Source organism: Strix aluco, chromosome 1 (genome assembly GCF_031877795.1).
Source record: "Strix aluco isolate bStrAlu1 chromosome 1, bStrAlu1.hap1, whole genome shotgun sequence".
Classification (NCBI taxonomy): Eukaryota; Metazoa; Chordata; class Aves; order Strigiformes; family Strigidae; genus Strix; species Strix aluco.
Genome location: NC_133931.1, coordinates 57,762,315 through 57,786,636, shown reverse-complemented (window position 1 = coordinate 57,786,636; position 24,322 = coordinate 57,762,315). Strand labels below are relative to the sequence as shown.

Below are 24,322 nucleotides of genomic sequence, written 5' to 3'. Positions count from 1 at the left end.
GGTCCCACCAGGGAAGGAAGGGACATGTGAAGGGCAGGGAGGAAAGAGGAAACCACGAGAGATACTGGGGCACCTTCTTCAGCACCCCCTTTCCTTTGCCTCGACCATCCCACAGCAGATGTTCCTAGACAGGAGAAAAGAGGATCTAGCACACCCATGGAGAGTTGGGAAAGCAGAGAAGGAAAGTCTTGCTGACACTGTGAGAAGCACTTATAAAGAAAGAAATATTCTGATGAATTATTCAAGCATGCAGTGTCCATTATGTATATCCATGAAAAAAAAATTCCTACATAATTCCTGTGGTTAAACCGATATCGATAGTGAAATTTTTGCCACTTCATTCAGACAATAAATGACCTTATAAACACAAAAAGCAATATAACAAACATCACCTCAAAAACTGGTTCAATACTCAGGTGTAACTATACTTTGCTGTACTGGTCAAATACTATTTTTATAGTTAACACTTCACTCATGCACACAAGGTAAAAAGGTCTTAGCAAATCAGAATAAATCCATTAAACCCCAGACAAATACTCTGGGTTTTTTTGCAACTGATGCAAAACAGTTTTGTTACATCCCTTGAACATTCTCTGCTTGTAAAGTGAAGAGTCACAAGTTTAAGGTAGATAAGCTCTCCAATGCACCAAAGTTATATCTTTAAAAATGTCTAAATCTTAAAAAGATTTAAAATTGTTCCTAATGATTCAGTTCTAAGTTTTATTCTGTTCTTGACATATTTTTGCCATCCATTCATGTAAAAGGAAAAACAAACGAGTTATTTCTCTTCCTCTCTTACTGCTAATTCTCAGTTCCAGTTCGCTGCAGAGGTTAATTATAAGTTGGCTGGCTTTAAATCACCTTCTCTATCTACTACTTTGCAAACCTTCTTGGAAACCTATTCTGATCTCAAAAACTAAAATTCATAACAGAACCTGCTTAAATTAAACCTTGAATTCTGAGTTAAATATTAATTCTTCTTTTTTTGGGTACTTATTTTAAGGAATAAATTAACAATATTGGCTCCTATTGATATAGCATTGTACCAATTTTGAACACATTTTTGTATATTTATAGTTTAGCTAATCTGTGTTTAGACACAGATGGATGGTAATTTTATTCTAGTCTAAAGATGCTTGAAATTTATTTTTTTTTAGCAAACCTGGTGACAAACATGCTCATGACAATACTTTACTTCACGTGATTAAAAAAAAAAGTGAACTTCCTTTCCCCATGTCTCTTTACATACTCAGGAAACACCACTGGGACATTTTCCTTGTGATAACAGAGCATTCAGACTGTAGAGAAGTGAACATGGAAACTAAGATAAAGTATGGCAGTAATACAACTTAAAATAAATTATGAATACTGCTAGATGCAGAGAAGCATTCAGCTTGCCTCCACACACTACTCCTTATTCAAGTATTTAGCTAAGATGGTGTCTGTATTTTTGTAAAGATGGATATATTCTCTTTACATTTTTTCAGGTTACCTAAATCCAGCTTGAAACGCCAAGGAGGTTTTATTTCTCTCTCTCCTTTTTTCCTCCGTAAGAAAAGATATGAAATCATTTAATGCTTGAGCTAATACAGATGCAGATACTAGAGGTTGTATTTTTAACATTTTGGGCAGGAGTTGAAAAGTTCAACTGAAAAGCTTCACTGGACTTTATGAAGACAAAACATTACAGCATATCATATTTGCTCTCGATTCATCTCCTAAACAACACAATTTAGCTTAGCTAAATTCTGAATTGACCTTCATACTTTTTAAATGTATACATTATATGCAAGTGTGCCTCTCTGACAGCACCTCATAGCTTGTGAAACTTCAGGACCTTCACTGCTGAGTATGTATAAAATGGCCTTACTCTTTTTGAAACTCCTTGTGAGAGAAATTTCCCCCCTAGCCAGCCATAGGCTCTCTCGTGTTACCAGATAACAGCTTATACAAGGACAGGCTCATAGAAATGAGTTGATGATTCCCTTTTTGTAGAAGCCTCTCCTAGCTTACAGAAAGAAAACCATCACACATTCTGTGCTTTCTCATACTTGTTATGGTGCAACTGGAAAAATTAAATAATGGCTAATGGCGGAATCTTACAGAAACCTAAGGCAAAACTTTCACCTGAACAACAGCTATGATTCATTTTTCCCTTTAGTTAATCTATTTAAAAATGAATCGGCATAGTGCTGATTTGGATATGTCAGGAAATGACTTCTTAAACCTTAAGTTAAGAAGGCTTCTGCAGGATTACACCAGAGGTCTTTATAGCCCACTAACTTTTTTCCAACAGTGGATACCCAACAAGAGATGGGCAAGGACAGGACAAGAATATATAACACCACTTCCCCCCAAATAGTCTTCCAAGACTTCTCAAGACCTTGAGCCAAACAGGGTTTCTACATACCCAGGAGCCCTCAGCTGCCTTCTGTTTTGTGAACTCACCCCATCCGTCCCGAAGGCCATGCAAACTTTATAAAATAGCTTCAATTGTACATTCTGTTGCTGAAATGGCATGCACTGGAACAGTGCTCAATTCTTACTTTACATTCACAAGAACACTATTGCGCTGGTTCATCCAATACCATGGGAACATGTAAATAGAATTTAAATGTATATACCTAATAGGTACCCTCCCCTGCCATGCCTATAGTGGCCAAATGACCACTCATGGGATTTTTGCATACCTATCTATCATGTTTTCAGTAAAGATAACATAGCAATAGAGAGGAAGTGGCTTGCAGTTACACAACAAAGCCAAGAGAGAAGAGTTCTTGTTACATTAGACTCAAACAGCTATGAAGTCTTTTGTATACTGGAGTTCATATGAGTTGATTGCTTTAGAAACTGTGGTGGTTTAGTCCCTGCCGGAGTCTGAGACCACGCGGCCGCTGCCCCTCCCCCACAAAGGGAGTGAAATACAAACCCCGGGGCTGAGATAAGGAGAGGTTTAATACAACAGTGCAACAGCAACACAACAAACAACAACAATAACAATAACAGTAATAGCAATGAACAGAGCAAGATATCTACCAATACAGCAGTGAGAACAGAGAGATCGCATAACACACGTGTTACCCGAATCTCTTGCGCTGCCGCGCTTTTTCGCCAGGACTTGACGTCAGCATGGTATATGAATCACCCGGCTAGAGCTTCCCCCCCCACTGCTGGGGAAACTTAACCCTATCCTAGCTAAACCAGGACAGAAACGCATCAGACTAAGCCTTAAAGCTCCAGTCCACAAAGTTAAGTTTAGAAATAACTGCAGTGAACATAGCTGTGTTTACTTATCCAAAAGGGCAAGACTGAGCAAGACAGACCTGTTCTAACCTCTGCAAGAAATGTCAGACTTCACATCAGAAGAAGCAAAACCAACACACTGCATTGGGCTTCTTTTAATACACAGATTTCCAGTGGCTTTTGGTCTGCCCATAATCTGTGACCATAGACACAGAGGTGGAGGAAGTAAGCCTGCTTGTTTAGATAGCCATCACCTTCCCATTATGTCCTACTGCTTGTTCCCATCTCTGCTTTCTTCTTCCACATTTTGTGTTGTCTGCCCTCAGTTAAAACCACGGAAATGATCTGCACTAAAAATAACCTCTCCCTCCACCTCATTTGGTCAGGCCAAACAAACAGCTTTACCAGGACACAGCTGAGGGCACAATGCAGGCATAAAAATGAGAAAACAGAGTGGAGAGCAATGGGGGAGGGTTGGAGGAAGAGGAGGATGATGGCTTAGACTGGCAGCACCGCTGGAACAAATGCACATGAAACTACACAGTAAGCACTCCTTAGCATGCATTCTCAGAGCAGCAACGTGATTCAAAGACTGATGACTTGCTTAAAATATAAAACCTGGGGAGACAAATATTTGATGTAGGGAGAAGAAAATGTTATCATGTGCACATAAGCATCTCTAAAAAGTAAATGAATTAGAACGTCAGTTGGCCAGCAAAATATCCTCCCATTTTGAAACCCACTCATTGGGTCCCAACAAGAACCCACCCTTACCAACACTGGAAAAACCTGCCCAGAAATAGTATGCACTGACTCAACTCAGCCAGACCGTAAGTACAGCAAACAAAGAGTGCTCAGAGCAAACGAGCTCTCTTGCTAGAAGCAAATGCCTAAAATTCCCCCAGCAGTCAAGATGACTGTCAAGAGTCAGGATTTTATCCTGATGACATTCTCAAATTCCATAGAGCAGCCCTTCATAAACTGATTAACAAACATTTTGTTTTAAATTTCTCTCTTGGTGTCTGGAAGCATGCAAAGCAATATGTTCTTACAAAAAAAAAAATCCACCTAATTATACTATTGCAAGGATTTTTTGTTGTTGTTTGTATTTCGGAAAGAGAAAAAGGAAATAAAAAACCCCCTGATTTACTGCATACTTTTTATTTCTGTATTTCCCCCAGGATTCAAAACCCTAAAATTTAGGTATGTTCACATCTATCATGTAAGCATGGATCAGGAACGGCTCTATGACATTTGGCTGTACTTATAATAAGCGCACAACTCCTAATGATTACAGCACCAAAAAAAAAAGAAAGATATGCCTTTCAATGTCAGCATACTTTAAGTCAACAACATTGCAAGATGCATTTCAGCATTATTTCCCCTTAAATCCACTCCATCAGGAAAGCAGGGACTACCCCTAATGGGAAAATGAAATGAGTGTTGCTTCTCCTTTCTACAGAATTTGCTATCATGAGCAACAGAACTAATGAAACCTGATTTCCTGTGATGCGTCCATAGTTCTTTAAACCTCTCACTAGCAAAATCACCAGCTTTGCCATAAGTCTCTTCTCAAGCCCCTCTTATGAAGACAAATGCACCACACACACCTCCAAAAAGCCTGCAGACTGCCAAGTGATGGCACTGGCCATGGGACTCACACATGTACTTCCTTGCTGTGATAGCTGGGAAGCATCACCAACACTTCAAAGCTACTCACCTTCCACCCTTCACCTGGAGAACTTTCCCTCTAATGCCACAAACTTGAGATAAACTTGTTTTATTCTCCAAATCTCTTTTCATTTCCATATGCTTAAGGGGCTACAGCTAACAGCCTATGAACTGGATTCTTTACCCTGCTGTTAGCCGCTGGATCTCCTAGTTCTTGAATAATTAGAACCTTGTACAGAAATAGGAAAAGTCTTACACTTAAGTGCATATATGTATGTCAGTGGACACATGTATAAAACCAAAAACTCCTGCTTGCTGCTTTTAATTCAAAGTACCTGAAAGCATGCTCTTTGCTCCTTTGAGCCTTTAGAGATAATACTCCTGACAGCATTACTTCCTCCAGACATTTTTTTCTGCTTTTAGGAAGGAAAATGTTAGGCCCTGCCTGATTAGGAGATGTGAATAATTCTCCACCAGAACAGAATCATCTGCACCTTGCCAGGATTTAGATTTAAAACAATCAGTACATGGAAGCATAAGATACTTCTGGATACTCTGTACTGTAATCTGCTACACTGTCTGCATAGCACCCTGGAAGCATGTGTACTATTTAAGAGAAATTACCACAAGGCCATGGCAAGTCAGACAGATAACTAATGAAGTCTCTAGATCAATTCATGACATGATTACAGCAGCTTTAGTTTTGGAAAAGAAGTCCCAGGGGCTTTCAACCAACATGCCCATAGGATCTCTGCGAACAGAAAGAAGAGTGGCAAATGTGGAAGACCAACTAACAGAATCTCGTATCTTCCAAAATTTTCCAGATTTTTGGAAGTTTCTAAATCGAACATGAAGTGATTCATGTCACTGAAAATACAGCCTTAAATGCCTAAAACTGGGCAGTTGTATCTCAGTGTATTTGCAAGATTGTGAACCTTAAACTCACTGTTGTAGAACATCCCGAACTATCGGATGGTGGACTATCATGCAACACATAAGAGAGGAATTTTCTCCTCTCCTCGAGTTCATTTCCTCCCCCTGAAAAGACAGGCACAAGAATATGTAATTACAGCTTTTTAAACACTACAAATTGTATTTGGCTCCCTTTCCCCTTCAACCTGGAGCATTCTCTTTTCTACATGCCTAGTTTTCTTCATCTCCTCTTACTCTTGATGCTCTCCTCTGGACTCCATTTGTGTACTTTTTTTTTTTTTTTTTTAAGTTCAGCTCCCAAAACTAGACACAATACCCCAGCTGAGGACTCACCAGTACCAAAAAGAACGGCATGTCTTCTTGTCTTTTTGTACAACAGCCTTGTTAATGCATCCCAGAATGAATTAACTCAATGTTTGTGGTCCATTACTACAACAAAGAATTTCTGCTGCCCTACAAGCAGGTTTTTTTGGCATCCTGTATCCTCTTCCATTTCTTTCCCTAGAGACTTTCTGTTTATTCCTGAGAGGCTGCCACAAGGGGATGACTGGTTGGCCTGTTGGAGACAACCATGTTTGACAGACTTAAATGTACAGATTAGTATTATCAAGATCCTATAGCAACTTGTTCTTAATTCTTTGTACTGTTGAGGAAGCTGAAAAGTGAAACAGAATTGAACTATTCTCTTCGAAGTGTAGTAGTCATAGTTGATAGAAAAAAGATGAGGAACAGAGGCAGAGGTTTAAAAATGAAGAAAAGCCAATCCAAAAAATATTTTAACAGTAAGAAGATGCCATCTCTAGTAGCCACTCCTTACTATTTTTGCTCCTTTAATCATAATCTACAACTCTTTTTCCCACAAACCACAAGTGCTGAATCATGTAAGACCTAAATTGACATAAAAATAACAAAATTCTGCTACTTGCAGCGTTTCCCCAAGGGAGATCAAGAAGTTCAAAACATTTTCTCTTAACGACACACAGCATTAGGACTACAAGGGGAAAAAAAGTGGCATTTTGGTATTTTTAAACATTTTATTTCTCTAATGAGAAGGGTTCCAAACAATGGTCATCTTTTCTGCTAAATCAGGCAAACTGTAACGAATGATTAAGGAACGATGAGCAGATTTGAAAGCACAAATGTCCTTCGTGGTACTGTAAACATTGCCTCTCCAAAATCAGGCTGAAGACCAATTTCTTTTCCATTTTAAGAACAAAAATAAAGTGTGTTCTCCTTCTGCACAGAATATTAGTCATGGTAGATAATTTTAAAAATGCTTTTTCATAGGGGATACATGGCAGCATAGCAAATGAGAAGACATGTCATTACACATGAGAGAATAAAAAATTGAATGCAATGGATTTTTTTGAAGAAACTGGGCAAAATGTATGACAGATCTGAAAAGACCAGAGAAGAATAAGAGTAATTGTCATTAATAGTACTCTTTAGGCTCTGCTAACATTGGTACAGAGACCTTCACACATATTCCTCTTACCTGCAACTGTGTTCAAGTTCTCTTGGAATTATAAAATAATCCACTATAATTCTGTAATGATAAGAAGCTAGTGTCCAAAAAAGAGCAAACAGTGTTAGGAATTATCAGAAAAAGACTAGAGAATATGAAAGAAAACATAATGCTACTGTATAAATGTGCAGTGAACCTACACTATGAATACTGTGTACAGTTCTGGTCTCTCATTGCAAACAGGGTCTAGTAAAACTAGGAGATATATGGAAGGTCAACAAGAATGAGCAAAGATATGGAACAAGCCCTGTTAAAGAACCAGCTAAAGAGACTCTTTAAGTGGAAAGATAAATATTTGGAGGGATATGATATGCAATGAGAAGGGCAATGTGGAAAAGATGAAATATTTCTAATAGTCAGACCAGGGAAGACCAGTGGGTAGCAGGCTTGGGGGGAAAAAAAAGAAAAAAAGAAAAGAAAAATCAATCAAGTGGTACTTCCTCATATGACACACACTTAAACTGCAGAACTCACTGCCATAACTGAAAGTTCACACAGGTTGGGGAAAAAAAAAAAAAAATTCCTGGAAGAAAAATCCACCGAAGTTATTAAAGTACAGAAATACCACTCCCAGTCAAAAAATACCTCAGCCATAAATCTGGGGAGACTAGGACAATCAATGTGGGAAACACTACTATGTGCTTGCTCCATTCTTAAACTCTTTTTCCAGTTTCACTATCAGCCATGGTCAGAGATGGGATTCTGTGCGACATGGTCTGAGCTGGTACAGTTTTCTTATGGTTTTATTGAGCTGTGCAAATCAATTTAAGGTAAATTATCTAAGACTCTGTGCATGAAACCTCTCCTTCTGCACAAAAAGTTATGCTGGTACAGCCTACTGTTCAGCGAGCCTTTTAAAGATATTATTATTAAAAAAAACCACAATATGAAAATGAATCACAGTGATTATTGAAAAGACCTACTGTTCACAGCTTAATAGCATCCAGAGAACTGTCACTTATCTGAAAAAGATTTTGCTTATTTCAAGTTTTGTGCCAATCTCTAACCTACACAACTTTTCCCACCCCCAAGAAAATCCATAAAAGTGCTCAATGATCTCCCAAATATAAATTTAACCGGGAGAAAAGATTTGCTTGTTTTGTTTTTCATTTGAAAGTATTTGTGATTTTGATATTAATATCACTGCATAACCGGAAGCTCAGCTGCATGAATGCTGTGCTAGCAGTATATTAGCAGTGCATTTAGGTCCATGAATATCCATATGTTTAAGCCTTTGCAAGATTAGACCCTAGGGAATATAGTTGTTTAGGATGACTTCTGTATTTATGGAACATTATACTTCTTGTCAAGCTTTCATTCATCACTGAGAAGAATCAAAACCTGCTCTGTAGAACTGAAGGCCAAGGACCAAATTTAATCCCTTATTTCTTCAAAATAGTGAAAATCCTCTGCAGTTCGAATGGCTGGCTCTCAGAAACATCAAGAGCCATCTTTCTCTACTGACGTGATTTTTAATCCATACAATTATTTTTTAATTATGATATCTGACTTACGTATTCCCTGACTAATTGTTCTTTAGGTCCATAATATACCCACACTGCTATTAGTTAGCATGTTTACTTTGCTGTTGTTAAAATCCAGAGAGAAATTCAGCAGATAATAACAATGATTAGAAATGGAAATTCTAGGGGTAGAAAAATAAAAGCTCTACTGTTCAATTAAAAGTATGTTATCCTAACTAGGCAAGTTTGCTCTTCCCAAAAGGAACGGGCAACACTGACATCCTGAGAAGGAAGGAGAAGCTAAAGTTCAAGTTAGAGGACACCCGCCTGCCAGAAAGAATATTCTCATTCAAACATTTAAGGCTACAGATCTTGCTGTGAAGCCTCACTCTTCTGTGATACCTGCTGGGAAACTGGTAATTAATGACATGGTTTCAGCAGCAGCAAGTGGAGATACCTGACCTCTTTCTCTATCCAATGACAAACCAGAAGTGACTGTATACTCATTGCATAGCGTTTGTCATTTACATTTCTTCTCCACCTTTTCTTTTTGCCTGGGCTTGGGAACTCCTCAAGGCACACAACCTGCACCAAAGGCACTCCAAAGCTGACTGACAGCCAGGTCCTGTTGCTATCTGTGGTGAGCTGTAGGTCTGCAGGCAAGGGGTAGTTGCTTGTACAGAGGGAAGTGAGGATACACTTTCCCCTTCCTATTTTACTTAACCATTCTTTGCCTTTTCTTGTTTTCCTACCTGACAGTTCTTAAATTTGATATTATTTAGCTCCTATGAAAGAAAGTATGTGGGTGTATGTTAAGAAAAGAATGATCTGCACAGCTCTGTCACTTAACATCCTATGGAAGTGAGGGTGGACGTGATCAAAAGCATTCACCAAATTAACAGAGATAAGAGGGCTCACATATCTTTAGCCTATTTTATCTTGCTAAACAATTTTGCAGTTCAAAACAGAGGAATAGTTATTTGCATTAAAATGTTTAAGTCCTACTGACAGCAATAAGAAAACTCAAATGTAATGAATTGGCAGAAGTGTCAGAAAATGTTTACTTTTAAAAGATTTAAAAGGCAAAGGTCATCTCTAACGTCGCCATAACAGATGAAAATTCCAATATGCTTCTTGCCTAAGGATAAATATCTTTTCAAAACATCTAGCATAGGTTTTAAAAACAAATACTAGTAGATTAATTACAAGAGTACACTTTAAACCAACCAAAATTAATCTGCTGATTTAAAGCAAGAAACCATAATCTGCATGTTTCAAGTGATAGCTGGCGTGCTTACAGCCAGAGGTAGCTCTGTTCCAAGAAATTATTGCGAGAGTTTCCAAAGTAAAAGACAATATAAACTTAAAACCATGTTGTACAAATTACATACTTCTGATTCATTTCAAAAAGAAGGTCCTAGAACTTGACTACCACACTTGAATTGAATCTCTTTAACTACAGAAAAGCAAATTATATGAAATAGGTGGCAGAACAAAACCGTAAACATTTTACTGAAACTTTCAGCAGTTAACTGCAAATGTGCCTTTCATCTGCTTTAGAGTCCTATTTACATTTATTGTAAAGCACTTCTTAGATACTCAGGGGAAAAAAATTGCTCATAATACTTTTTGGTTTTCAACTTATTTACTTCATTGTATGCAAGGTATACATGCAGTCTTCTGTTTATACTGTTTAGCTTGTACTCTCTTCCTCAGCTCAGGTTGCTACCTTCTGCAAACAAAATATCCCATCTGTTGATGCAGACTGTATTGACAACAAGTACAAAAAATGGATGAAGCTATGGAGGTGATGAAAAAAATAAGCAAAAGTCTAAGCTGGCAACGCTCAACACCGTTTCAGAAACTGAAGCTAAAATCTCATCATGTGCTGAAGTAAGGGGATGAAGCTCTTTGCTGTTGTGCAGATGAACACTCACTTCTTTGAAACTCTAAATAATGACACTATTATTATTTGAGGAGATGATATCCTCTGTTCCATAGGTCTCCACTAGCTTCAGTGACAACATGCATGCATAGGATGATTTATCTCTGATCTGTACATATTTATCATGGACACTGAAGTTAAACAAAGATTCTCCCTGACTAGTAAACACACTACTTCTACAGAGCACTCAAAAACAGCGAAAGCAGTAAATCAACCTGCTATCTTTAGTTTAAGAGATTAAAAGAATTAATTGATAATGAGGACAATTGTGAAACATACTCTGCTATGTTTACCTGTTCTCTGGCTGTGACGAGAAATCTGTTTTAATGTAGTTTATAAATAATGACAATTGATTAAATATTTCACTGCCCTTCCTCTGAAAACCGCCACTTGTAAAAGCCTGATATATCATCATCCTTGGGCTACTTGGACAGCGTGTCTTCATTAAGAGTGTGGTTACTCTTTGCATGTATTTACATTTACTTTCATTATATTTCAGTTTGATTTACACATGAGGGAACAAACAAGCAAAGTTCTTGCAAACTTTTCTAAGTGCGTGTTAAGTCTTAACTACATACTAATTCGTAATTAAATCTTCCAGAGATTTCAACGCAACTCATCCTAAGCGCTAAAAATTGCAAGAATTTCTTTCCTGTCTCTTCCTTTGAGACAGACTGGGAATCAGGATCAGTTTGTTATTCTGGCCAGGCTACTACACCTCTGTCAGGCACCAACCTACTGACCAATGCTATTCCTTCAGCTGTTTTTCCAAATCTTACTGCCTGGGATGGAGGAGGACTGCTGCGACTTGCACATCGCAGAATTGCTTTCGGAAGATACCCTAGCAGCAGCCACGAGTTTGTGAAGGAATACAAACCAGCAGACCCTCAAAGCAACCACAGTTTAAAATAAATCAGAGTGCTTCACAGACCGTGTCCAGTACAAAGATAATGATAGGACAGGCTTTAACCTATTGCTTCCGCCTCTCTTTAATTTCTAAAAAACTGAAAAATACCCGATGAACAAAAATATTCTAAAGCTCATAAATAATCCTCTGATACATTTTTGGTGCTGTGAGGAAAATCAGTCACTCCTACTTAAAATGATAATTCAAGTTATTAGTCTTCCCATTGCCATCAAATCAAATATCCAAATTTAGATGTAAAAATATTTTTATCCTTGTAAAATGTGATAGAAGTATATGAAGTTTTCAGCTAAAATAGTAGCAAAAAAAGACAGAATGTGACATTTATTATTACTAATTTACAGTATTTGACTGGATGCTGGCTTGACTTTCAAAAACCTTCCAAATAATTTGTATTCATAGGTACAAAACTGAAAGCAATATCAGTAAATGTCAATAATTTTGGAGACTCAGAAGTAATTTAAGTTTTAGTTCTCAGTAATAATAAATGGTAATATCTTTCCAGTTTCACAGTGAAAATCTCTGTGTTGTGTGATGATAATAAATAAGACAGGCTGGATGAAGTGTGAATACTACCCCACTATCTGGGAAATCAGATGCACAAAATAAGATAGCAAACATTTACTTTGGTGTTACTATGATGATATAATATTGAATGTAACACTGCACTTGATTCATAAGCAGCATTGTTCATAAGACTTTCTCAAATAATTGTCTTTTCAGACTGAAATTCTTTATTTTACATTGAAAGCAATGCAAAAATATATTCTAAAAAGGCAAATACATGTGGGAAAGGTGTACTTTTTCTGTATATTTCAAAGTTGAATCTGTTCTTAAAAATAGCTGTTTCTTTTAATTTTTTTCTGAACACATTTTATATCTGTTAACTGTGGATCATTTGTGATTATGCACAGGACTTCCTATGGCTCCCAATCTCTGTTAATTGTTGGGAGCCTAAGTATATCCCTGAGTTCCTTTCCTGGGACACAAATTTAATTATTTACTTATCGCTATAAACTGTTACCAGTTGTGGTTCTGTGAGTTTGGAACAAGGGGAGGAAGAAATATGTTGTTACACTTCTATTAAACGGAGTAATGTTTTACTAAAGCAAAAACTTTACTTTATTTTTACGCTTGAACATAAGGAATTCCTTCATCCTAAAAGCAAGTATCCCCCAAACACAAACTGTGTAATTTTAAGCAAGAAATCCCGAGCCTCACAGAAGAGCTGTACTTTATACAAACCACTCCAATTTTAAGTCCCAGTTGTGTTTTCAGTAAAAGCAGAGTATTTATTAAAGAATTAAAATAAAGGAATTAAAGAAAATCATGGTATAATTTTATACTTTTACAGTTCCAGTATATATTATCAATTTGAAAAGTTTGGGCTTTTTCTTTTTTCTTTTTTTTTGCCCCAAAATTGCCCTATACTTGTTTGTAGTATGATCCCAGTTCTAGTTTTACATTTTTGAAAGTACGGAGTTAACATAATGACTGATTACTTCTGAAAGCACTACTGGATTGACTGATGCATTGAACTTAATGCTTACAGCAAATAAGAACAAAATAATATATAACATTGAAGTATATTCTGGATCTCACATATGAAATGTTTATAATTTTCTACTTTAACAGTAACTAATCAGAACATTACGGACTCTGCTTGCTGATTTAATGAAAACCAGACACGCTTACGCTACATCTGTATGCAAACAGGTATTTCATATGGCAGGAAAGGTATTGCTGGGCATCAGCAGAATCTGCTCTTAACATGAAAAGAGCTCAACTTCAGTATCTGCTGTTAATTAATAGTTAGCATACAGCATAAAAACAAGTGCTATCACAACAAAGAAATTTCATCTGTCACCTAATTGCCACTTCTCCCCAATATCCACTACTTTTCAATAACAGTCCTCTTGACAATTTTAACCTTTGTGTGAAGACTAAAGAGTTGCCATCAACTATATTAGCATACACAGCATTTTCAGCTGTCCTTCTCTGACAGCCTTCTTCATCAGTTTTTCAAGTGTTATTAATTCAGGGTAGTAATAATGTTGTTGGACATTTAATCATTATCTGGCCTTCCAGATCCTTTTTGCATTTGTGAAAATAAGAACAAATGAAGAACTACCAGTGTGCGTCTTAGACCACAAAAAATGCAAATTACTTAATTTTTAAAAGTCTAATTGATTTTTAAAAGTTAATGTTGACTTGACACTGTAGTAACGTTAAGTATCACTATGGTAAGTAATTATAAAAACCTGTGGCTGTTCATTCCACCCAAAACGGTAAACAAAGCCCTAAAGTAAAAATGAAGCCATCTGAGTGGCAACATTCACCATATTATCTCTTTTATTTTATGATATTTTCATGTAAAACATTGTATGTTTTCACACTCCTGAGAAACATGGAAATACTGCAAGTTATTTGAAAATTGAAAAATGTAAGATGATGCTATTCTGTAATTCCATGGGGCTACATGCCCACGGAAGTACATAAGATATGTACTTCCCAAAACCTGGGTGAAGTGTTTACATGTTCTCTATTAAGCAAATGATTCACGTTCCCTGGTAACTGGTTCATATAGCCAAACACTTAACTATATAGTTTGGTGGTAACTTAATTGACTACCTGCTATATACCTACACATAACTGATCAGATGAGCTTGATCCAAGACATACATTATGGAAAGCACCTTAATTTGACTACATTTTTGGGGAAGAGAAAGGGTAAAGGAATTATGCACCAAGCAGCTTTGTAGTGCCCGCAAATTCAAATACTTTTAATAAAGACAACTGAACTTGAGTGAACACATGCTTACGTAATACACCATGTTTTTCCACAGCTACCAGCATAATATGCCCTTAATATGTTCACTCTGATTCACAAAGGACAAAATAAATCCCCATCAATAAAGGATTAAAAATGGCACAGGTCAATTCCTGTTAACTTTAGCAAATATCAATCAACACTTTGCCAAAAGTAATAAAAAATCCTCTTTAATATAGTGTGCGTGCTTCCATTCCAGTTTTAAAGCCCTTCTGCTGATTCTATCTCGGAGCTTGGAGCTAAGATAATGCCTAAACTAGTCATCAGATGAAAATTTATCTTGATTTCTTTCACGACTTCAAGGAAGAAAATACACTGGACACTTGCTTTATTCACATTTATTAACTTTGTCAAAACTCTAGCCCAACTCTTATGATTTATAGAATTAGACCGCCTCTGCTACCCAGAAAATTTTTGTAAAAATTCTACAGTCTTTTAATAAAAGTAATGACAGGCGACATAAAAATTGTAAAAGAAATCAAGAAACTCTTGGTTTTTTCTTATATCAACTAGAAAAATCATCAAGGTAGCGTAACTAAACCAAATTAAAGACTAATTTTTTTAAAAGTAAGTAAAACTACTGGTGGGGCACTCCACAGACTCTTAAAGGAACGTTAAAAGGCTGTAAAGAGAAAACCATTTGTTTTAGAATTTTGTATCACTACTAAGTAAGATGTTCTGCTTATATTTGTAAAGAGCTATGTAATTAAAAAAACAGCCAAACAAAAACCCAAACCACGTATCTGAGTCTAAATGTGAAACCCATCCTTACTCACGTTCTTGGAATTTCAGTCATAAATTGCAATTAGGAGTATGATTTCACCCACAGGAAATCAGTATTTTCAAATACACTTGTTTTAAAGGACAATTTTCATAATTAAATGCATATTAGTTAATTTGTATGCAATTTAAGAATGCATATCCAAGCATACCCAATATGTCACAAATATATTTAAATTAGTAGCTCATGAGTGTTGGTCATATTGTGCCATCAGTGAAGTTTTTGCATTTCATCAGGGATCTCTCTTTAAAGACTCATGATACAGTGCAGTCATTTTCCCTCATTTTGCATGCAATGTATTTGAAATGCATCTTCAACTAAAATACATCGATTTTTACGACAAAGATTACATGGCTGACACAATCCACAAAATAACACATCTGTAATTCATACTGCAATACTAAGGGCTATGTCTTTAACAGCTCATTACCATCCATATTGTTAAAAAACCCTAAAATCGCCTCTTCCTTCATTCAAAGGAAGAAGGGTAGCTCTTGTCACATTTTAGAATATGCCAAAATTTACCCCAGAGGCAACACCTAAGCGCTGCCTAAGTCGGCATTTTTTCCTTTACAACTGTTTTTAAATAGAGGATAGAACCGCAAGCCCTGAATGTCTACTACTAAATACTCTGTTGGCTTCTCTGGCTCAGAAGGCCTTATTCTATACATCAGCTATTAAGAATCAGTAATGCTTAGCAAAGGATGTGTAACTGATTACTATCCAAGTATTTATTTTTATGTTTGTCCTTATCCAAAAATACTAAATGGGTCAAAAGTTACTTCAGCTGGAAACATAATTTTAGTTTAAGTTATCACTGACTTAAACTGGAGTAGAATCAAGCCCTGAAGCACAATAGCACTTTTTTTTTTTTTCAATCTGTCTTGCTCACACATCTTCCTGGAGAGAAATAACATACTAAACCAACAAAAATTTTTAAAAAAAGAATAAAAACCTAGCCAGACTACACATTTCAGTAATATTAAATCTATGAATTGATCAGAGAAAAAAAATGGGGGGAAAAGATGAAAGTGATACATAAAATATATTTACTTCTAAACCAGCACTACATTTTTCTTCTTTCTTTAAGCTTGTGACAACTTTTTTTTTTTTTTAATTAGGACTACTATTTGACACTATTTCAAATAATGTGATGGTATTTTCAGAAATCCTACTTAATTAAAAAACAGTTATTCATTTTTTTTTTATTTTAAACCAAAATGGACTTTGAATCGAGATTTCAAATGAATTATTACTTGTTTCACAGTCCACTGGGTCCAATTCTCTTCCCCTCCAAGAATAAGTTTTCCCCTCTATAAAATATCAGTGAGTCAAATTTGACTAGATATAGTCAGCTTCTGTGAAAAAGGAGAAATTTTGTAATTAATGAAATAAAAAAATACCTCCAGCCCTATAAAAAGTCCACTTTAGTTTTCTTTTATCTCAGAAACTAAGAAAAACAGATGTACTATAGAGAATTGCAAAGGATATATGCTACTATTTATTTTACCCAAACATGTAAGGGTCAAAATTTAAGCAAAAAAACCCACATAAAATGAGAAACAAATGCCTCAGAACTGCAATACCTGCGTAAAACAAATATTTCATGTCAAACTCGCATTCCATTTCTAAAAGGAGTTTCTCATTTTCACTAACTTACATCTACCAATTGAGCAATTATGCAATATGTGGGTGTACCTTGCAGTCGTTTTCTTAACATCTGCATTCTGTGTTAAATTCTAACTGTACAAGATGTCTGATATTTTTTCTTTATCTTGAACCTTCAAAGCGGTACGTTTACCAGAGGCAAAACCACACACCAGAGAATATGAGTCATATAATAAAGAAACGACTCTTCCCCTTCTCCCTCTTCCACCCTGAAGCTATAATAACCTAAAGACGCTCTATTGTAAATGGCTTCTTTGGTAACACTGATAGCATGAACAACTCACAATCATTTAGCCAATGAATGAAGATTTTTTTAGTCCTTACTGTATCCATAACAAATTGCTCTCAATATCACTTTAAGGCAAATTAAAAATTGTGCTACTGCAAAAATAAAATTCCTTGTAATATTCAAAATGTCTATGCACTTGCTTTCATGTCATGCATAAAATATAAAACATTCTATGCATGTTCCTATAAATAATAACACAAAAAGATAAAAATGATCAAACATAAGATGCCTATGCAAGTTAATCCGAAAGGTAATCTCTCACTTGTCTACAAAAAGAGTAGCCTCTATACAGAAATCCTTAATTTTATAATTATTCCATATCAGAGGATGGCAACATTTACATACAAGTAAAGCACTGCTCATGCCAACTACAATAAATACGTAAGGAAGCAAACCACCTTACTTGACCACCGTTTACGCTAGTTTCCGCTCTGAAGTGCAGTAAGTATGGAAAACAACACTGGGGTCACTTTTATCCTTTTATTTCCTTTTATATCCTTTTCTGTAGGTAGACCTGACTCCTCAGACTGACATCCTGCATCTAACTCCACACAGGAAAACAGCTTTCAACGAAGTCTTATTTCACGTGTCAATATGTATAATTATACCAGAAATTTTGAAGAAAAGAACTATATGCAGAAACAGCATTTACAAACAGCAGCAAATAAATCAGTAACAAAAAAACCTTGCACCACTAAAACAGGTGCAGCCACCACAGTCTTGTAAGAAAGTTAACCCCGTGGTAATGCTGGCATAAGATCTTCCCATGACCATCTTCCAAAAAGTAAAAAAAAAAGGTTTCAGTAAATCAAAGTGAAGCAACACGTTCCACCTTGAAGCAGAATAAATGTGTGGTTTCTATTCTTACCTGTGTATAGTCAAAGTCAGAAAGAGGAGCTATACTCTTGATGTAGTCCATTCGAAATTGGTTTTCTGGGTTGGCCAATGGAACTGGGGGTATTAAAGTGCTCATAGCTGAAACTATAGTCTAGAATTGGATAAAAAAAAAAACAAAACACACACACACATTAATCCGGATAAATCTAGGATACAGGATCAATAGAAGATAATCTAATCTGATCAGCAAAATGGGATTTCTCTCAGCACAGTCTTGGAGAGCACAATCCTTATCATTTCCAGTACACCCAAGCATTTAAGAACAGTATAAAGTGTGTTCTTACCACAATCGCATCTTTAACATTTTTCCGAATATCCAGTATTTTCTGTTTCTTTTCTCTGCATTAAAACAGAAATATTAACGCTTTGATTTTTTTCTTCCAAAGCAGTTCAGTCAGCTGCATTTAATTTTTTTTCACTGATCGCTTGTTTATCTGCTCTTCAATCATTACAACATACTAAATGAAAGGAACAGCAAGACAAATATATTTTTCCCCTTATCCCTTTTCTTGCACAGTATGAAAAGCAATGCACATTCATCCCTCCCTGATTTTTTTAAAATCAAACAATCATAGCCACATCTGCAAAGCTTCCCCAGATGGAACTGGGAGTCATTCTTCCATTTCTACAGCATGCTGTAAACATGCTCTAAATTAACAGCACGTAGTTGAAGGCCAACAGAAAATTAATACTATGGATTAATAACAATTTCTGGCAAAGAGTTCTTCAGAAAGAAAATGATGTAGCCTCAGAAAACAGAATGATTTCTAACAAATGTGCAAAATTAGTTTCAGTTTTACACTAACCCCAATACCGGAAAAACAGCAGCCACTGTCATCCTGAATATGACTTGACATGTATTTTTATATTACAGACAGATGCAATATTTGGTTGTTTGCTTCTATGTAAAAAGTAGTCGCCATGTTGTTGCTACACAGGGGCCTGTCAAGCGCTGCAGTAGCAACAGTGTAAAATACAGTAAAGGGGCCAGAAGGAGAAAATGCAAATATACAATAGCAGTAATTTCCTTATTCTGGCTCCCCTTCCTCCCCTCCCTCCCCCAAAACGCAGTGTCAAGGCAGCAAAACACAGGGGACGAGAGGAGAAATTTCCTAGCCTACCGTGTGTTAACCTGTTTCTAACATTTAATAAAAAATAAGTCACAAAGCGACAACAATTCTTACTCTGAATTAAATCCATTGACATGTAGGATTCGCATTTGTTTCACAATAGTGCTTTTTCCTGACTCACCAGCCCCTAAAAGAGAAAGAAGGAAAGGGAGAATATTGTGATACACGGTTCAGGCTGGGGGTTTGGGGTGTTTTTTTGTTTGTTTTTTTTTTTTGGACGCGACAGCATCTCCCACCTCCGGCAGCATTTCTGTATGTATGCATCCATGTGGCTCAGGCGCTGAGCTCAATCTGTGGACGTCTCGCATATGGCTCAATACAACAAACCTACATTTTCCATACCCTCTCCGCTGCGCCCTGCCGCCCGGGCGGGCTGGGGCTGATGCTCCCTCCTCGCCCTCCTCTCCCCGTCCCCCACCTCTGACCCCTTCCTCCTTACCCAGCAGGAGCAAGCGGTGTGTCGCTTTATAAGCCAGCCTCTCTTTCTGCAACTGCTTCTCTATTTTTTTGTTGGCTTCTCGCTGCGCTTTCTCATCGATACGCTGATCCTCCGTTTTGCTGTTGCCCAAACACCCCATAGCCGCTGCTTAGGACGGATGGCAAATCGTTGCCTTTACAGATTTAGTATTTACAAGGGGGAGGAGGGGGGGGCGGGGGGGAAAGGCAGAAGACAAGTCTTTATATCCGTGTGTCCCTGCGACGGTTTCTCTTCTCTTCTTCTTCCCCCCCGGCTCGCTCACATAAAATGGTCTCTAGCCGCTCTCTGATCACGGCGGAGTTGGTTTGCTCGCTCCCCAGAAGAGATGCGGGGAGCAGGCGGCAGAGGTAGCCGTGCCCCGGCAGGGAGGGGGTGGGGGGGGAGAAATCTGTGCAAAAATGCCTAACATGCAACGAGAGGGAGAAAAGGGCTCCTCCTGGAAACCAGCCGGGTGCCGCTCTCCTCTCTCCCTTCCCCACCGCGCACACAATCCCTATATTTCTCTGTAAAGGTCTATTTTTGTCTCCCTAACTCAGCACTGCCTCTTTCTGCGAGACCAGGAAACAGCCCAGCCACCAGCCCTACGCGCAGGGAAGCCGACGGAGAAAGGTAAAAGCCGGACCGATCTACCTGGATCCTGCGGGGCCGCGGCCAGGCGGCTCCGCGCCTCCCGCCGCGCCCGCCCCCCCACCCCCGCCCCTGGCCGGGCCGCCCCCCCCCGCCGCCCCCGCCGCGCCCGGCACCGCGCCCCAGCGCCGCCGCGGACGGCAGCCCCGGCCCCCGCGCCCCGCCAGCGCTGCTGCCGCGAAAACCTGGATCTGGCATCGCCTCCGCGGGACCTGCGGCCTCCGGGCCCTGCCGACCCCCACACCCCGACCCGGCGGGGCGCCCACCCCCGCCACCCCCGGCCTGCGGCCTTGCGGCGGGGGAAGGGGAGTCGCGGGGTCGCGGCAGCCGGGGACCGAGGAGGGGTTTTCCCGATCTTTCCCCGCGTTCCTCGGCGGGACTGGAAGAGCCTAGCTGCTACCGGAGCACGGTTTGGCACTCCTGGGTCTGAAACCCCGGGCTGCCACAGGTGATGGCTGCCATCCTGCCTGACCTCGGGGAGCGGAGCCGGGAGCCTGCCGGTGCTCGCCAGAGCTGCCCAAGAGGGCGTGCTGCACCTATATAAACGTACGTGCACCTATATAAAACACACACAGCATATGCACGAACACCAGGCGTTGACTTAGTAATAAACAGAAGTGTCCCTTTCCACAAGTTGCCACAGCACCACATCAGCGTTTTTTTCCTTTGAATATTCCAAAGTGTATCAGCTGAATGAGGAAATGAAGCTGTCCCAACAGCTCACAGTAATGTTTAATCTAAATGTGATCACATAAATGCCAATACCACCACCACAACAAATCTTGACAAGAAACTGTATGTTTGTTCCTTCATTTACCTCCATTTTAGGTCCTGAAATGAAACATCAAGCCGGACAACATTACAGGTATTCCTTCTTGCTTCAAACCTCTCACCTTGCAAAGCGGCATCTCAACGCAAAAGCAGCACTACAGCATCTGGCCCTTCCTGAACTTCCACTGTGTAGAAACCACCTATGCTACTCAGATGTGATCCCCGATTCACTGAGGCAAAGAGCACTAAAAGAAGGATGGACAAAACACCTCTGAAGTCCCAAAATATTTTCAGCCTTTATCTCCAAATATTATTATTCCCCCAGACTTTCAAAGATGGATTATTGAAAAGTTACTATTTTGATAGCTATGTATGTGCGCACAATCCTGGTCCTGACTAAAATCAAAGAGAGTTTGCCATCAACTTCAGTCAAACAGCATACCACTTTATTCTAAAAATTCTTGAGATGCATGTGGAAAAAAGAAACTAAGTTTAACAAGCAGAAAGACTTAGGTTTTTTTGATTGCTCTCTCAGGTGGGAAGTGCTGGATCGAGGAAGACGAACTGTCTACTTTGAGCTCACACCACAGGAAGGTGAAAAGGGCAGGATCCAGAAAAGAAGTAGGTACTGCTCCACCTGTGGTTGGGTACATGGAGTTTTCAGGAGACTACTTAACTCAAGTGCCAGATACATGGTTTTTGTGGTACTGCTTGATCTAGACTCTGGAAGCTGTTTCATCTTACACAGATGAGGTTGTGGAGGGGGTGCAGACACACTACAGATAAAAATTGACAGGATCTGCCAGGCCGAAATACGCACTTTTAAGTGTTACTGAACTGCATTTTTTAGGACAGGCTGTTTTTTTCCTATTGACATTTTCCTGCCTGGAGGGGCAAAAAATGCCTCAGATACAGGTAGGTTTTGGAAGCACAATTCAGGGTGACTGCTGGTCTTGGAGGCTGTCAGGCATGGGATACATGATGAATGGCTTTCATGAAGAGCAGTCACATTTGCTCACTGCTCCAGTCCTATGAGGGCTCAAAACTGAGCAGGCTTGGCTAGAAATCACTAACTGGGTCTGGATTTTCATAGTTCTTCAGCGTCAGAAGCCATAATTTATAATGCACAAGATGCGTGTAGCCGTATTTATTTCCTATGTAAATAGCTCAGTTTAGTCCCAAATCTGGCTAGTGTCAGTCAGTCCTATGAGCTAAATCTGCCTTGTTTCTTCCCCTCTTTTCCTCAGCAGTTTTCTTCCTGCACATACTAACATTGGGATTTTTGGTGCAGATTTGTTCCCAGCTTTGAAAGGGCTCCATGCCAATAAATAGGATTTGACAGGATCCTGGTATATCCTGCTATTACCTTTCTCTGAAAGAGGGAAAGTGTTTCCCATTTCCTCTCTCCCCCTCGAAAAACCCCATGACCCTTTTGGGTCTCTTCCTCCTGAGAAAAGATCACACAGTTCAAGAATGACACGCGCAAGCAACCTGTGCGCAGAAAGAACTTTTGGCTGTAATTATATTCCCAACCCTCCCTTTGTTTTTCCCAAATAAAGCACTTATCCCGACACATTCAAAACTACAAAATCCTAGAAGCAATAATAGACACAAGAGAAGCTTTCACCCCCTTTGGACAGAGCAATTACTTATTTTTCCAGAGAGAAATCACAGCTAGCAGACATGAATATATGTCTCCCCTGCACAGAGATAAACCTAAACTGTGACCATAATCCAAATACCTGCCTCTGTAAAAGGTTTTAGCCATCCTGCTTTACCAAACCAGCTTATAGTACAAATTGTACATGTGAGTAAAAACAAAATCCCGGGCAAGGCAGAGGAGATTGTTCCTGCTCTTCCCCCTTCTTCCCAGGCAACCAACATGGCATCCTCCTCAAGTTCCTGGTCCTCCTGAAAATGAGGTATTTCACATTGCTTCTGCTCCATCAGATCAGGCAACATATGTATACATACATATATTTATATATGAACATACATATAAATATAAATACACACTGAGTGGGCATGTGTGTGCAAAAATACGATTCATCTTCTGCTTCGTGCTCAAACTTGGTGTTGTCCCACTGTGAAACTAGGCAATACACTGTAAGCCCTCCTGGAGGGAAACCGGACACACCTTTATTTTCTGCTTTCCTTTGTAAGTTCCCACCTCAGGCTGGGAGGTTTGTGAACCTCAGGCTGAATGTTGGGGAGCCCAAGTCGCTTGCCTGAGTCCATGTTTGCATTCTTGAATGGAAGAGAATTGACAACCCAGCTGAAGATAAGTTCAAGGAAACAAACAGCCATACTGGGTGGCCACCCTGCCACAAAGTCACAGTCTTGTTTCTCATGTCCATTCCGTTCGGGCTAAAGAAGGACAAAAATCCAGTAAGTATTAATGAGGAGCTCCTACAAAGGCAGCTCAAGAGACTCGGTTGCTCCTTGCCCCTTTAATCCAGAGCAGGATTGATGCAGAGCTTTTTCTTGCAAAAGTTAGGGAGAGGTAGAGAAAGTTTCTCTACAGAAACCCTGCAGATCCTTTGCAGACCATCTTCCCTTTACACAGCCTCTGTTGTGGCTTTGGTTCTGTTTCTCAAAAAAAGAGCAAATGGAAACATGGATGTAAACAAAAGCTTAGAGGGAGCTAAGCAACTGGAAAAGAGATTCTTCCTGCTTGCCAGTTTCCTGCCTCAGCTTTCAGACGGGTCTCTGAACTCTCTGCTGTCACTGTCCTCAAGTATGGGCACTGCACTAGGTGGGTAATACTGTGGTGAACTGATCTGCTTCTCCTCACTGACATTTCTTTTTCACGTAGCCCATTGCTGCACATCACAATATGCCACTCACTAATACCTGTGTTTTTTACTCCACCTCATCGTCAAACCATGGTCTGAAAAGAGAAAAATAAATCAGTATTTGCATAGGTATTCAAGAAAAATAATCCCTTCTCTCTGGTAATAAATTCTTGGTAAGTTTGTCTCCCTGCAGATGTCAAATATTAACACAAAAGTACACACTCTCTGGAAGGCTACATTTGGATTTTTGTAAGATACACGAACCAGGAACCAAAAATTTAAGACTCTGACTGTATTAAAAATACTGACTAAGGGTCTAGAAAATACACAGTACATGCTTTGCAGAGAAGT

The 24,322-nt window shown here is 38.8% G+C and overlaps 1 protein-coding gene across 2 annotated transcripts in view; it reads right to left on the bottom strand.

The window, feature by feature from the left end:
- Nucleotides 1-24,322, bottom strand: part of GNAL (G protein subunit alpha L) — a 192,136-nt gene that overhangs the window by 101,288 nt on the left and 66,526 nt on the right. The window contains exons 1-4 of one of the 2 annotated variants that reach the window (XM_074822133.1): nt 19,740-20,244; nt 19,355-19,427; nt 18,455-18,509; nt 18,142-18,261 (exon numbers count right to left, since the gene is read on the bottom strand). In XM_074822133.1, the coding sequence (XP_074678234.1) occupies nt 18,142-18,261; nt 18,455-18,509; nt 19,355-19,427; nt 19,740-19,878 (387 nt within the window). In that variant the 5' untranslated portion in view covers nt 19,879-20,244. Of the gene's footprint in view, nt 1-18,141; nt 18,262-18,454; nt 18,510-19,354; nt 19,428-19,739; nt 20,245-24,322 lie in introns of those variants that run through there. The other variant, XM_074822124.1, reaches the window with a different exon arrangement.